The sequence below is a fragment of the Myotis myotis genome, unplaced genomic scaffold (genome assembly GCF_014108235.1).
Source record: "Myotis myotis isolate mMyoMyo1 unplaced genomic scaffold, mMyoMyo1.p scaffold_m19_p_17, whole genome shotgun sequence".
NCBI classification, from domain to species: domain Eukaryota; kingdom Metazoa; phylum Chordata; class Mammalia; order Chiroptera; family Vespertilionidae; genus Myotis; species Myotis myotis.
In genome coordinates this window covers 7,556,819-7,570,525 of record NW_023416321.1, presented here as the reverse complement: position 1 = coordinate 7,570,525, position 13,707 = coordinate 7,556,819, and the positions used below count along the sequence as shown (strand labels likewise).

General features: G+C 42.3%; 1 protein-coding gene across 1 annotated transcript; it reads right to left on the bottom strand.

Moving 5' to 3' along the window:
- Window positions 1-7,201: 7,201 nt before the first annotated feature.
- On the bottom strand, window positions 7,202-7,794 carry LOC118672291 (keratin-associated protein 3-1). The gene has a single exon (XM_036341897.1). The coding sequence runs from the start codon at window positions 7,750-7,752 to the stop codon at window positions 7,459-7,461; it is 294 nt and encodes a 97-aa protein (XP_036197790.1). The 5' UTR covers window positions 7,753-7,794; the 3' UTR covers window positions 7,202-7,458.
- Between the last annotated feature and the right edge of the window lie 5,913 nt (window positions 7,795-13,707).

The following is a 13,707-nucleotide window of genomic DNA, read 5'->3' as shown; positions in this document are numbered from 1 at the left end:
GGTTTCTGAGACGCAAATGTCTCCACTGGCTTTGGGGCTCTTATATACTCTCCCCAAGGGGCGTTGGCCCAACCAGAAGGCTTCCTCATCTTGTTTATGCCACTCTTTTCCACTAAGATTCTCTAATCAGTTTGGTATTTACTTGTCCATTAAGAGTTCTTACCCTTATTAAAGTAATCACCTTTTTTACTCATAGACTTGCCATTTTTGTCATGAGATGATTACATTTTGCCTTCACTGGGTCCTGGCATGGCAAATCTTACATCAATTATGGATAATCAGACCAAGTGACAATTCAGCTATAGTTTCAGAGGGGATGAGTACAGGCACCTGACATATTTGGCTTATTTTTGGATGACATAATTCAGTTCTGTTGAGCAAGCAGGGTGACATCCATAATGGAATAAAATAAAACCTCTTTTTATTATTTTAAATCTAGAGTGAGTTTCCAAAGGTGGTGTTACTTTATGGGTTTTAAATTTTTTTACTGTACTTTTTATTGTTATTTTTTTTATTACTTTTTTGCTGTTGACACTATTACAGATGTCCCCCATTTTCCCTCTCTTTGTCCACCTCCACCCAACCCCTTTCCTCTCCCCTGGCCTTCACCACACTGTTGTTTGTGTCCACGGGCTGTGCCTATATGTTCTTTGGCTAATCTCTTCACCTTTTATCCATCCCCTCCTATCTCCTCCCTCCCCTCTGATCTCCGTCAGTCTGTTCCATGGATCCATGCCTCTGGTTCCATTTTGTTCATCAGTTGATTTTGCTCAGTAGATTCTACATGTGAGATCATATAGTATTTGTCTTTCTCTGACTGACTTATTTTTTTTTAAACAGTCTGTATTCTCATGGTTATGTCAGTCTTATAGTGGTCAAAGTGTAAATTTACTGGAAGGTAGGATCCACCCAGTTGCAGTCTTTCGTTAAATGTACCATTTCCACATGAATAATATACTTAACTTTAAAGTAAGATGGAACAGCCCAACTGGCGTGGCTCAGTGTTTGTGAGTGTTGACCTGTGAATCAGGAGGTCGCAGTTTGATTCCTGGTCAGGGCACATGCCCGGGTTGTGGGCTCGATCCCAAGTGGGGGTCATGTGGAGGCAGTCCATCATGATTCTCTCTCATCATTGATATTTCTATCTTTCTCTCCCGCTCCCTTCCTCTCTGAAATCAATAAAATATATATTTTATATAAATAAACAAACAAACAAATAAAATAAGACAAAGCAGAAATCAGAAGGAGAAATCATAAGATACAGTAGGTTCTGGAAAGGGATCTGATCAAATGTGATTTAGAACGTTGGCATTCATACAAGTCATTTCTCCACTGACTTGCTTCCTACTTCGCATGTTAGTTTTTGTATCTTGGGTGTTCAATTAGGTTGTAAATTCCTTTGAGGAATGCCCTAAACAACATTGTTCACCTCAGCTGCTCTTGGTTTGCCTTCCTGCAGGGTGGCAGATGAGGAAGTGGACCCGGATCATCCCCAGTGTGGAACAGTCTATGATTCCAATGTCTTCACATACTGCCCATGGTCAGCACAAAACTATTCAGATAGCGGAATCTAAATTACACAATTTGTTGGGTGGCAAATGGCTGAATAAACACAAAGTACAGATTAGTTGGTGGGTTGTTTCTGAGGGCACATGCATGAACACCAGCATGGCCTGTTGAAGTGGGAAGAAAACTGGCTAAACCAAATCAGTGGGAAATCTAAACAGCACTGGTAAATAAGCCTGTACATTTTATGAGAAAAAGAGCTTGTTATTGAAGTTGGTTCGATTTTTGCTTAAATATCAATATTTATCATAAAGTACATCAAATACAAAGGAAGGTTGGAGTCCCCTAGGTACTTTACACTTTTGTGATCCTGATCATATTGTTTCTTAAAAATGTCCTTCCCCAGTTCTCTACTTCTCAACTCTTACCCCTCAAGCATCAGCTCAGATATCTCATAAAGAAACTTTAGGTGGTTCTTCTTGTTTTCTTTCTCTTCTGTGTTCTCACAAAGTGTGTTGCCCGTCTTTTCATGTAGTCCTTGTTTTATTCTGCTCTATATTATAGTTTTTCACTTATGCTTGTCCTCCTCACTCCAGTGCAAACTCCTCAAAAGTGGGAATCTTGCCTTAATCTTCTTTGTCTCTGTCAAGCACCTAGGACAATGCCTGATACATAGTAGGCATTTGATAAATGTTTATTGAATTGGATTAAATTATAGATTTTACAGCAGCAAAATGGTTCATTTCACTTGTGAAGTACTTTACCGCTGTTAAAACAGTTTTACATTCAAAATTTCACCTAAATTAGACAATGAAAAAAGGTGGCTCCACTCAGTCTTTGGGGCCCCTTCTGTGAGTGTTGACCTCTATGTTAGTGTGTCAGCCTCTTTAAGGATGTATGTAAATTACTTAAAGAGGCAGGGGAAAAAGAAAAATTTACTAATAAAGTAGACACTACCACTCAGAATTTAAAATGATTCTCAGGTTAGAGCTTAGTATATTTTATTATCCAGACAGTTTTCTTCAGGTATTTACATATCCCTGTGAGGCCTCCTTTCTGGATGAGATTTATGTTGATGTCATCAGAAAATGTACTTCCACTGGACACATTCATAGTTCATGATGTATGCATGTGTCAAGAGTTGTGGGGTCATTATAGCATTAAACATTGAGACAGTATGTGGTTTGGGGAGCAGTGGTAGTTATTTTAAAGTACTAAGGAGGTCATGATAGCATTTTTCTCTTCTCATTTGAAATCATCTTTCAAAAACACAGAACAAACACTGCAAAACTGAAGGCACAGAGTCAGAACATTTTCTTCCAGAGCTTCGAATTAAAGACCATTTGCTGAGCAGCCCTTAATGACTATTGCAGTCCCTTGGGGCAATGTGGGCAAGCCCTTTGAAACATCTTTGGCTGGCACGAGGTGCTTCACACTCACAGGGCTGGATGCAGGTTGGGACAGAGATCACGCTCAGGTTTGGAGGAGGGTGGCGGCTGTGGAACTGCCAAACAATGGCGCTAGGAGTCAGGAACGCAGCAGGGTGGAGGGCAGGTGTCACAGCAAGTGGGCAGCTGCTGGGAAGGTTGACTCCAAATTGACAGCATCCGTCAGTGGGGACCCTGTAGCATCCTTGGAGACAAGGCTCCCAGCAAAACATGGGGACAGTGGATCCGGTAGATTTTTGTTGCAAAGGGAGGTTTTGTTCTACAAAGTCGTCCTCGGTGGATCTCTTATATCCACTTGTGTCAGAGACCATGGCTGCGTCCATCAGAACATCAGAATGTTTTCTGTTGTTTGTATTATCCCATACAGGTAACTCACGAGCTTGCTATTTATCAGCCATGGGATGAGCTCTCCTGCAGTTTTATTTGTGTTGCTATATTCAGACTTGCTTGTTGTTGTCACTCCCTTGCTGATGCTGGTGATTCTGAGAAGATGCAGTGATGCCATTTTTCTTTTTAATTTTTTTTTTGGAGTGCAGGAAGAAGCTGGAGACTGGAATCTATTGCTTCTGTCAGATAAAGAACTGTTGCTGGGGCAACAAGACCCTTCATTCTTCCTCAGGCCTTGCAGTCTCTTTCTAGCACCCTGTATTGGTGGAACCTAGTAGAAAACCAGCCAAAGGAGAAACAGAGTCTTCACCTAGGCATCACAGAGTATCACAAGTTGGACTTGGAGGATGACAATTAGCACATTCTGTCCCATGGACGGTGCCTGGTGTAATTAGATAGTACAGGGTCCCTGTACACCCCTCACTCACTTTCCCTCAATGATGGTATCTTATAATAACATTGTGCATTTGTCAAAAACTAAGAAGCCAACATTGGTATATTGCTATTCATTAAACGTCATACTTTATTCAGATACCACTAGTTTTTTTCACAAATGTCACTTTCTGTTCCAGGACCCTATCTGAAGCACCGATTATATTAGTCATCACATCTATTAGTCTTCTCTGGTCTGTGACAAGGTTAGAGCTTAATATATTTTATTAGTTTTTCAGTCTTTCCTTGTTTTTCATCACCTGGGCAGATTTGAGGTATACTCAGGTATTTTTTAGGGTACATATTATTTTTAATCTTATTTAACAGTTGAGGAACCTGAGGCATAGACAAGTTAAATGACATAACCAAGGACCCATAACTAGTAAGTGGTAGGTATGACAGCCTAGTTTTGGAGACCACTGTCTTGACCATTATATAGGGGGCATTGCTCTGACTAGAATATAGGCTGCATGTTTCCCCAAGGTTAGTAGCCAGGAAGATTTGTAAAAATGACTATATCAGGTTATCAAGAGTTTTAGAACCACACTGAAGATCTTAGCTTTGATTCAGTAAAAACAGGCAACTTGAGTCGTCCTAGAGTTTTGAGCAATTCAGTTTAAACAATATCAGGGACAGGAGCCCTGTCTGACAGGAATATTGTTTGGGATGAGAAAGGGGCAGAGAATACTGGACTCAAGGACAACTAGGAGACTGTGGTTGTCATCAGGGGAGTGGTGGTCAGGGTCTAGGTTAGGCTAGAGTCAGTGAAGGTGGAAGGAAAGGTGTCAGGAATAGTTTGAAAGAAAAATGAAATGACTGGTTTTCTATTAATTGGGTAAATAATCATTTCTATCAAGGGTAAATAATTATTAACTTTAAGGTTAGTTTGTTTTTACCTTGAACTAGGTTATTCAAACTTATCAGAAAATGGAAAATGTGTCTGAGTTGCCGAAGTAACCTTCAATGTAAGGTTAAAGACCCAACCAGTATTTCTCCTGTACTGATATTGCTAATCAGTATTTAAAGTCTGATTTAAAAAAAAATGATTTGCTTTCACCTTAAAAATGAAAACAGTTTTTCCAGACTCATTGTATACACTAGTTTTGTCTTAAGGCACAGAGAAAGATGAGTTACTATATACAACCAAAGACACAGTTCAGAGGGATCGTGGAGAATGTTGCCAAGGGGCATATGCGTTCTCCTGAGTGAAGAGAGCCACGTGCAATCATATTTCTGTCTGCAGAGGAGGCAGATACTTTGGTGAAGTGGAAAGAGAAGGGACTTCGGATTCAGGCAGTTTTCAGTTTAATCCCTTCTCTGTCACAGTTTGTATAACGTTGGCAAGTAACTTTCTCAGCCTCAGTTTCCTCACCTGTAATGGTAGACACCTCTTAGTGTTTTTGTTAGAAATAAAGGACATATGCACATAAAGCACTTCTTCGAGTGCCCAGTAGATTCGCCAAATGTTAGCTATGACGAATGAAAGCAGTACAGTTAATAAGTGAGATGGGGCTGGTTAATGGTGTGGGGTACTTGTTACTTAAAATGCTCTGGATAATCTAGAACCATGGAATGTCAAAACTAAAGTGACTTTAGAGAGAATCTGGTCAACCAACCCATCTTACTGGTTTAAGGCCTGAGACCCAAAGAGTTCAAGTGACTTGCTCAGAGTCATAGAGACAGCCGAGGTAGAGCCCGGACTAGGACACCCTTCTGGTTTGCAGGTGGGGCTCTTTAACTAGCCTTAAATGCCTGAAGGCCCACAGTGGCAGTCCCAGGACACTTAGAGTTATTTTCAGTATTAAAATTAAGGTCTGAAAGTCTAAATATTTATCCCTTACAAAGATGTATAACATCAAACTTCTTTGCTTTTGACTGAAAAAAAAAGGTAACTTGGCACAGTAACAATAGTTCTATTAATCCTAAAACCCTCACTGATATTTATAAATGTATTTATGAACAAAAACAAAGAAATGACTAAATTACTATTTTTAAAAGCCAGTTGGGAAAATAAAACACTTTTCATGAAATAAAAGGATGGCCCTAGCCGGTTTGGCTCAGTGGATAGAGTAGCGGCCTGCGAACCGAAGGGTCCCGGGTTTGATTCTGGTCAAGGGCATGTACCTTGGTTGCAGGCTCTTCCCCAGCCCAGGCCCTAGTCAGGGCTCATGCAGGAGGCTACCAATCGATGTGTTTCTCTCACATCGATGTTTCTCTCTCTTTTTCCCTCTCTCTTCCACTCTCTCTCTCTCAGAAAAAAAAAATCAATGGAAAAATATCCTTGGGTGAGGAGTTGCTAAAAAAAAAAAAAAAGAAAAAAAGAAAGAAAACAAACAAACAAAAATTAAAAAAAGGATGTCTTTCGGTGATAGGCTGGGAACCAGTGTGTGGCAGTAATGGTGGACCCTCTCCCTGTGTCTGGATTGCTGCTGTGGACACTTTGGGCCATTTGATCCTCACAATAATCCTAGGACATGAGCAGAGAAGAGAGTATTATTTCTGCTGTAATAATGAGGAATCAGCGGCTGAGAGAGAAGTAAATGGCCCAAGGTCCCAAGGCAAATACAAGACAATATACAACTGGACTGTATTCTGGGTCCTTTCTGCAAAAGCCTTACTGCACTTGGATTTTTCCAGGACAGCCAAGGAGATGAATTACTGGTCATCATAAAAGTTTGTTGTAGGAGGAAATGTATGTTTTCACTCCCATGATCGTGTGACTATTTCTGGTGTATAGAGAAGACTGCACTAGTCTGATGTTTTTAGTTTATTTCAGTGACATGCTATTATATGTCATTTGGACTAGTAAGTTTATAAATATAGTTATGACTAATGGAAGCCAAGCCTAATTTCAGGAAATAAGGAATATTCTATAAATGCTAATATTCATAGAAGACAACATATATAAAGAAATATATATATATATATATATATATATATATATATATCTCCCAAAATTTCATAGCATTTTGAACTTGGAATTTCATTGATGACTATGACTAAGGAATTAAAATCATTTCTACATACTAGCAAAGTGATTAGTTTGTTTAGATAGTTAAGGAAGAAAAAAATCACTTTTAGGGGTTATAGAAATTAAAATAAATAAAATATTTAAAAACATAGTAATCTCTAGACTCTAGCATAGTGCTTGGTGCAGTGGTTATCTTAAAAAAAATATTTATTGTATAAGAAGGTTCTACAAAATGACCTACTGAATTGTTTACTTTTAAACCTACCACAAAGAGCCAGTATCTAATTTTTCAATGATTCCACCATGAAAGCTCTCATTCTGCTGAATGAGAGGGGGGGCGGGGGGGGGGGGAGGGATGAATCTTGGGTAGTAGGATGACCTGCTGTTCAGGTTTAGGTAGGCATTCTACTTTCTCTGAGAAGGAACATGGAATAAAAACCCACAAGGCCATATATGCTAAGCCAGAATGAAGTTTATTAATGAATAGTCAAAATGGTTATTTCTCAAAGAGCAGTAAAATAGCCTAAAAGACAGAACAGAGGTCTCCAAGTCCCCCCAAAGGAGGAAAGAATTAAGAAGTTGGACTAATTCATGAAAACATGGCCCAGGGAATAGTATGGCGTTAGCCCGCTGTAGGCTGCAGCGTGGTGAAGGCTGGGTGATGTGTAGGAAGTTGAGCAGCACATCACGGAACCTGTGCAAAGCCGTGGCTGCTTAGCAGGGCTCACAGGGGCTTTGACAGCAGGGCTGAACGCAGGTCGTCACGTTGATCCCGTACAGTCCGGGAGTCGGGTGGCAGGAGTTGAGCAGCCAGCAAGTTGGCACGTAGGTGTCAGGCTCACAGCAGGGCGGGGGACAGGTGTCACAGCAGGTGGGCTGAAGGAGGCTGATGTCGTGTGGGCAGGTGCTGGGCAGGCAGACTCCGCAGCGGCAGCATTTGTCCGAGGAGCAGATGGTGGTGGCGGGGCCGGTGGGGACGCTGCAGCAGCAGGGGACACAGCAAGCCATGGTGTCAAGATTTGGGTTTTTGTTGGGTTGAGGAGAGAAGTCTCTTAGTGTCTCAGTGCCTCTCCCTTCTGCTCTGGCTCTTATATACCCACCTCCCTGGGCGTCACCCTATTAGCCAGGTTTTCTTCCCCATGTTTCAGCTTAAAGCTATCTCCATAAAAACCATCTAATTACTTAAGTGTTTATTACCTAAGACACACTCCTCACCTCGTAAAAGGGGGTTCGTTTGTTTTGTTGTCAAATTGGGATTCTTCCCGTTGCTGTTTGTCACAGCACCAGCGTTTCCTTTCAGTCTTCAAAGGCACCAAGTGATTGTCTTCTAATCATCACACATCGGTAATGACGGCCTGGCACGCTGGCTTTCTTCACGTCACCCCCATGTCTTCTGTCTTTTTTCACATGAAGAGAGAAGTAGGCTTTTTGATTGCTTTTCTTGCTTTTCTACCAGCAACTATGTGATACTTCTGGCTTTGTGGCTTAAAAGTAGTAAGGTTCGTAGATTTATTCTTTATTTATTTGTAGATTTATTCATTTTTGTATTTTAATTTTCACAGATTAGCTTTATAAGTTAGTGTTCAATGGAACATTCTTGGGGAGATTCCCGAATTACATCTAAACCACGAAGGCCTTAATAATACAATTACTGCCCTAGCCCCGTGGTCGGCAAACTGCGGCTTGGCAAACCGCGGCTCTCGAGCCACATGCGGCTCTTTGGCCCCTAGAGTGTGGCTCTTCCACAAAATACCACAAAATACCACGTGCAGGCGCACACGTACAGTGCGATTGAAACTTCGTGGCCCATGCGCAGAAGTCGGTATTTTGTGGAAGAGCCATACTCAAGGGGCCAAAGAGCCGCAGTTTGCCAACCACTGCCCTAGCCTGTTTGGCTCTCTGGATAGGGCGGCAGTCTGTGGGCCAAAGGGTCCCGGGTTTGATTCCAGTCAAGGGCACATACCTTGGTTGCAGACTCCTTCCCAGCCCAGGCCCTGGTCCTGACTCCTTTAAGGAGGCAACCAGTCAATGTGTTTCTCTCACATCGATGCTTCTCTCTGTCTTTCCCTCTCTCTTCCACTCTCCCTAAAAATCAATGGAAAAATATCCTCAGGTGAGGATTAACAAATAAATAAAATTACTTAATTTTAAAGACATAAAACAGTATGATGTTTTAGAATTACTTTAAAGTAGGAAAAATAGTAATTGGTAAAATTTTAGATACATGTTAATTTGAAAGTCCTAAATATATATCTATTTTCTGACCCATCTTCAGGTGAAATGGTCCAGGCTTTGAAAAATAATTTAAAATTGCTCAATATAGAGGAGCCAGAAATCACAGGACATGCAGATCAACAAGATGCGGGATGCAAAGGGCGCTTAACATGGAAACTGCTTTCATTTTAGTCATTTTCTTACTAGAATGATATTGCGGGTTGGGATCCCACTGCTGGAAGTTAGCTTGTTGTTCACCTTGCTTCCACAGATATCTCTTTGTTCAACCAAACACTCGTTGGTCAGGCACCTGCTGTAAGTCCGTCAGCATGCAGAAAGGAGGCAAGTAGGTTTTTGTCTTTGAGGAAGTCACAGAGCAGTAAACTGCTGATGACAACACAGGGTTGTGCATTCAAGTTTTCCAGGTAAGAAGTGGGAATTTATTTATTTATTTATTTATTATTATTATTTTTTTAAAATATATTTTATTGATCCTTTACAGAGAGGAAGGGAGAGGGATAGAGAGTTAGAAACATCGATCAGTTGCCTCCTGCACACCCCCCACTGGGGATGTGCCCACAACCAAGGCACATGCCCCTGACCGGAATTGAACCTGGTACCCCTCAGTCCACAGGCTGACACTCTATCCACTGAGCCAAACCGGCCAGGGCAGAAGTGGGAATTTAGAGCTGAGGTCACTGCCTGGAAGATTTGGGGAGAACTTTATGAAAAGAAAACATTTGTGTGGATGCGGAAGCAAGTAAAACAGAGAAGCAAACTGTTGTGGTATATTCCTGGGAGGGCAGAAGTGTTGGTTGGCGGAGGCACCGATTCTGGGGCTCCGTGTGGGAGGTGTCGGAGGAGAATGATGAAAGACGGCATTGGAAAGGTGGGTTAGTGCCACGGTGGAAAGAACTTCGACTGCATGGAGCATGCCACACTCATGATTGTGAAATACATCCTGTTGGCAATGAGCATTACTGAAAGGGTTTTGAATGCGTATGGGACATGATTGGGTTTGTATTTTAGAAAGATGACTGTAGTTTTTGAATGGAGGCCCATCATCATCATCGTCATCATTATCATCACTTACTAAGTATTAGGTCTTGTGCTGAGTGCTTTATATATATTACACATTCCTCACCACAGGCTTGTGATGTACGTAGTGTTACTTACTGCCTTTGCCATTTCACAGATGAGAAACTTGAGGCGCAGAGAGGCTAAGTAACTAGTGAGTAAGGGATGGAGCTGGTATTTGAAGCAAAGCCGATTCCATGCTCTTAGTCCCTGTGTGTGATTCCACCCTCTTAGCACCCCATGCTGGGTGCTAAGCATATAGAAATAGGTCAGTAAAGGTCCTTGTTGTCAGGGTGCTCATTCTCATGGATGAGACAGAAAAAAAGCAAACAAATGAATAAATAAGAACTTCAGACAGTGTCAAGTCCCAAAAGAAAATAATACAGAGTAAAGTGACAGAGAGTGAAGGGGGGGGGGGTAGTGTCCCTCAGGGAGCATGTCTGCTTCTGTTCGGGTGGTCAGGGACAGCCTTTGCCAGGTGGCTGGAGTATGTGAAAGGGAAGGAGTGCGATAGGAGGCGGAGTTCAAGGAGGTGGGCAGGTGCCAGGACAGGTATGGATGTGTAGGTAGTTCTGCAGAATTCAGCTTATTCTAAGGGCATTGAGAATCCACTGGATGATTTATGGCAGGGAGTGGTAAGATGTGAGTTACATTCCATGGAAAAGGAGCTGCAGCAGGGCCAGAATGGAAACAGGCATAACAAGTAAGTGGTGCAGGTGAGAGGATGAACGGGGAGGCCAGTGGTTGATGAATGGGTCAGAGGCGGGAGAGTTTAGGAGGCATTTTTGTAAGTAGAGATGGTATATCATGCTGATCAGGAGAGTGGCCGAGGACCATGCTTAGGTGTCAGGTTTACTCATAAGTGAGGGGACCTGAGCCCCAAAGCTGCCATCTAGGGTAGTAGGGAAGGGTCTAACGATGAGTTCGGTGTGGGGCCTGCAGAGGGTGAGCAGCCTGAAGCCCATGAGAGGGAGCAGGGCTGAAGGTTTGTGACTCTCCAGTGCACTCATAAAAATGTCCTTTCTGCTAAGTTCCTCACTGAGATCAAAGGTCACTTTTATGTGTGTGAGTCACAGTGTGTGTGATCCTCCGTGTGACTTACCGACATCCATCTCCCAACAACTCGGCAGCTTTCGGGGCTGCTGTCAGGAAAATCTCCCATGACGGCACCTCCCGCATCTGCAGGCATGTCAGTGTTGGGAGGTTACACACTTCAAGCACTCCGTTTCCTTAAGCGCTTCATCCCCTCGCAAAAGCAGGACATAGGGACCTTTTCAATTTGTCATCCCAATAAACATGCCTGTAAGTAAACACACTTGGTCTTTATTTCCTGAATTGCACCACCTTTTAAATTTCTGGTGAACTCCTTTATGATATACACACATGGGGAGAAGAAAGGCTGGTATCAGGACTGCCACCGACATCAATTCTTTCATGGCAGGAAGTCCCCCTGGCGGAGCGTGCGGGCAGAGGACTCCGGGTGTAGGTAGAACGGCAGACTTTGGGGACCTCCTACAGTTGCATCAGGACATTTTTTCCCAGTGTGTGGTGATAGTGCACGAGCCGGCACTGAAAACTACTCTCAACTGGATTTCTTTCAAATAAAAGTAGTGCTGGTTTGCCCCTTGGGGACAGCTGATATTGGCTATAGTTTCGTAGGTGTATGTGACCCAACGGGGGTGACCCTTGGGTGCTGCATCACTTGGACATATATGTTCCCATTCCAATATGCCAGGGCGGGTCTCATAGCATGTAAACTCGCGGGGCACATGTGAGCTTAGCCTGGCTTCTGCTGGCTGGACATGCTGCCTCTTTCTCTTGGGGATCTCACGCTTCCAGTTTAAACCTCATGTTTTATTTATTGTAAGCTATAGGATATGCAGGTAGTAGCAGAGACTTATACCCAGTTAAATAAGGTATAAATATATGTGTTCATTTAAATGAGCCTGGTTGAGAAAGTAGATGCTCAATAAAATTTGAATAATGATGATGGCAAGCAGGTTTCTTAAGTCAGAGTTATGGTTTTGGGGATAAGTCAGTAGTTAACAAAAAACACACCCCATCTGCTGCCAGATTTTGCTGGCACAGCTCATTTTACATGGACGGTTTTTAATAGAAATGGAACTTTCTTAAGTACAAAGCTAAATGGTGCTGAGTAGTGTTTCCAGTTCCTCAGCCGGCTTCTATCAGGCCTAAAATGTTGTCATGTTTTGGCTGCTACCTCCAAAGCTCAGGGACTAATTTCCCCCCTTGGTAATCAGCTGCTGTGATTAAAGGGAGTGAGTGAAAAGTCTGAACAGTGGTTCATGAAATAATCTGACTTTTAAAAGGCAGTAAGAGTTTCATAGTTAGGGTCCAGTCCTGAGAAAAGAGCCATACCCATTATTTGAACGGAGTGAATTTTATACAGAGACTTTTAAACTAGGTTGTTAGCTAGGTAACTAACTGAAAGGATAAAAAAGAGAACCCTGGGATTATCATAAATGTAGGAAATGCAGAAAGTCCTAAGAATGAGAGTTTCTTTAAAGGGAAGAGGGAAGGAATTGAAATTTAGGAATTTAGCTAGGGGATTGCCCCGTGGGGCTGGAACTCAGGCGTTTTCCAGAGAACTGGCTGGTCGGTGCTGCTGTGACTGAGGCAGGCACAGTGGTGAGTGCTGAGAAAACAGCAAACTTTAGGTGTTGCTATGGAAAGCCAGGGAGACCTGCAGCAGGTGGTTTTTTGGTAATGTATCGACTTATCGCCATACCCGGAGCTGCTGTATGAAGAAGTGTTACTGGGGTGATCATCCTGGGACCCCGTAGTGTACAGGAAGCCCTGATTAAACAGAAGGAAACACATAGGAACAAACAAGTCCCTCCTTCCTCCTCCAGCTTTGTCGTTTCCCTCTGTCACCCTCTAGTGGCAGAACCTGACATGGAGCAGCTGGCAAAGCTCTCAGGGTTTGCAGAGCACCATGGAGGCATCACAAAGCTGCGTATGGAGGGCCGGTGTGGAGCTGCGAGGTAATAACTTAACAACTGGCATCAAGAGGAACTTATTCTGAAACCCACAGCTTCCCAAATAGCCATCTTTAAGCCAGCCGAACCTGCCCACGCCGTTCTTTCCTTTCAGTCCCTACATTTCATTGTTTCTTCATGAGTTTTGGAGTCCGAGTTGGAGTCATATGTTAGTTTTTACTTATGAGCTGTGTGACTATAAGCAAACTATTTAACTTCACTTATCTGTCTACCTATTTACTTAATAAAAACTCCTGATTGAGATATGATTGATATACAAAAAGCTGTATATATTTAATATGTATAATTTGATGAGTTTGGGGATAAGTACACATGCATGAAACCATCACCACAATCAGAGCCATAAACATACCTGTCACTTCCAAATTTTCTTCCTGCCCTCTTTTTGGTGATAAGGACACTTAATATCTATCCTTTTAGCAAATATTTAAGCATACTACAATATTGTATTGTTAATCTTGGACATTATGATGTACAGTAGATCCCTAAGACTTACTCACCTCTCTACTCTCTGCTTCTATGTTTGACTATTTCAGATTGCTTATATAAGTGGGATGGTGTAGTATTTGCTCTCCTGTGTCTGGCTTATTTAACTTAGGATAATGTCCTCTAGGTTCATCCATGTTGCTACAAGTGGCATGATTTCCTTCTT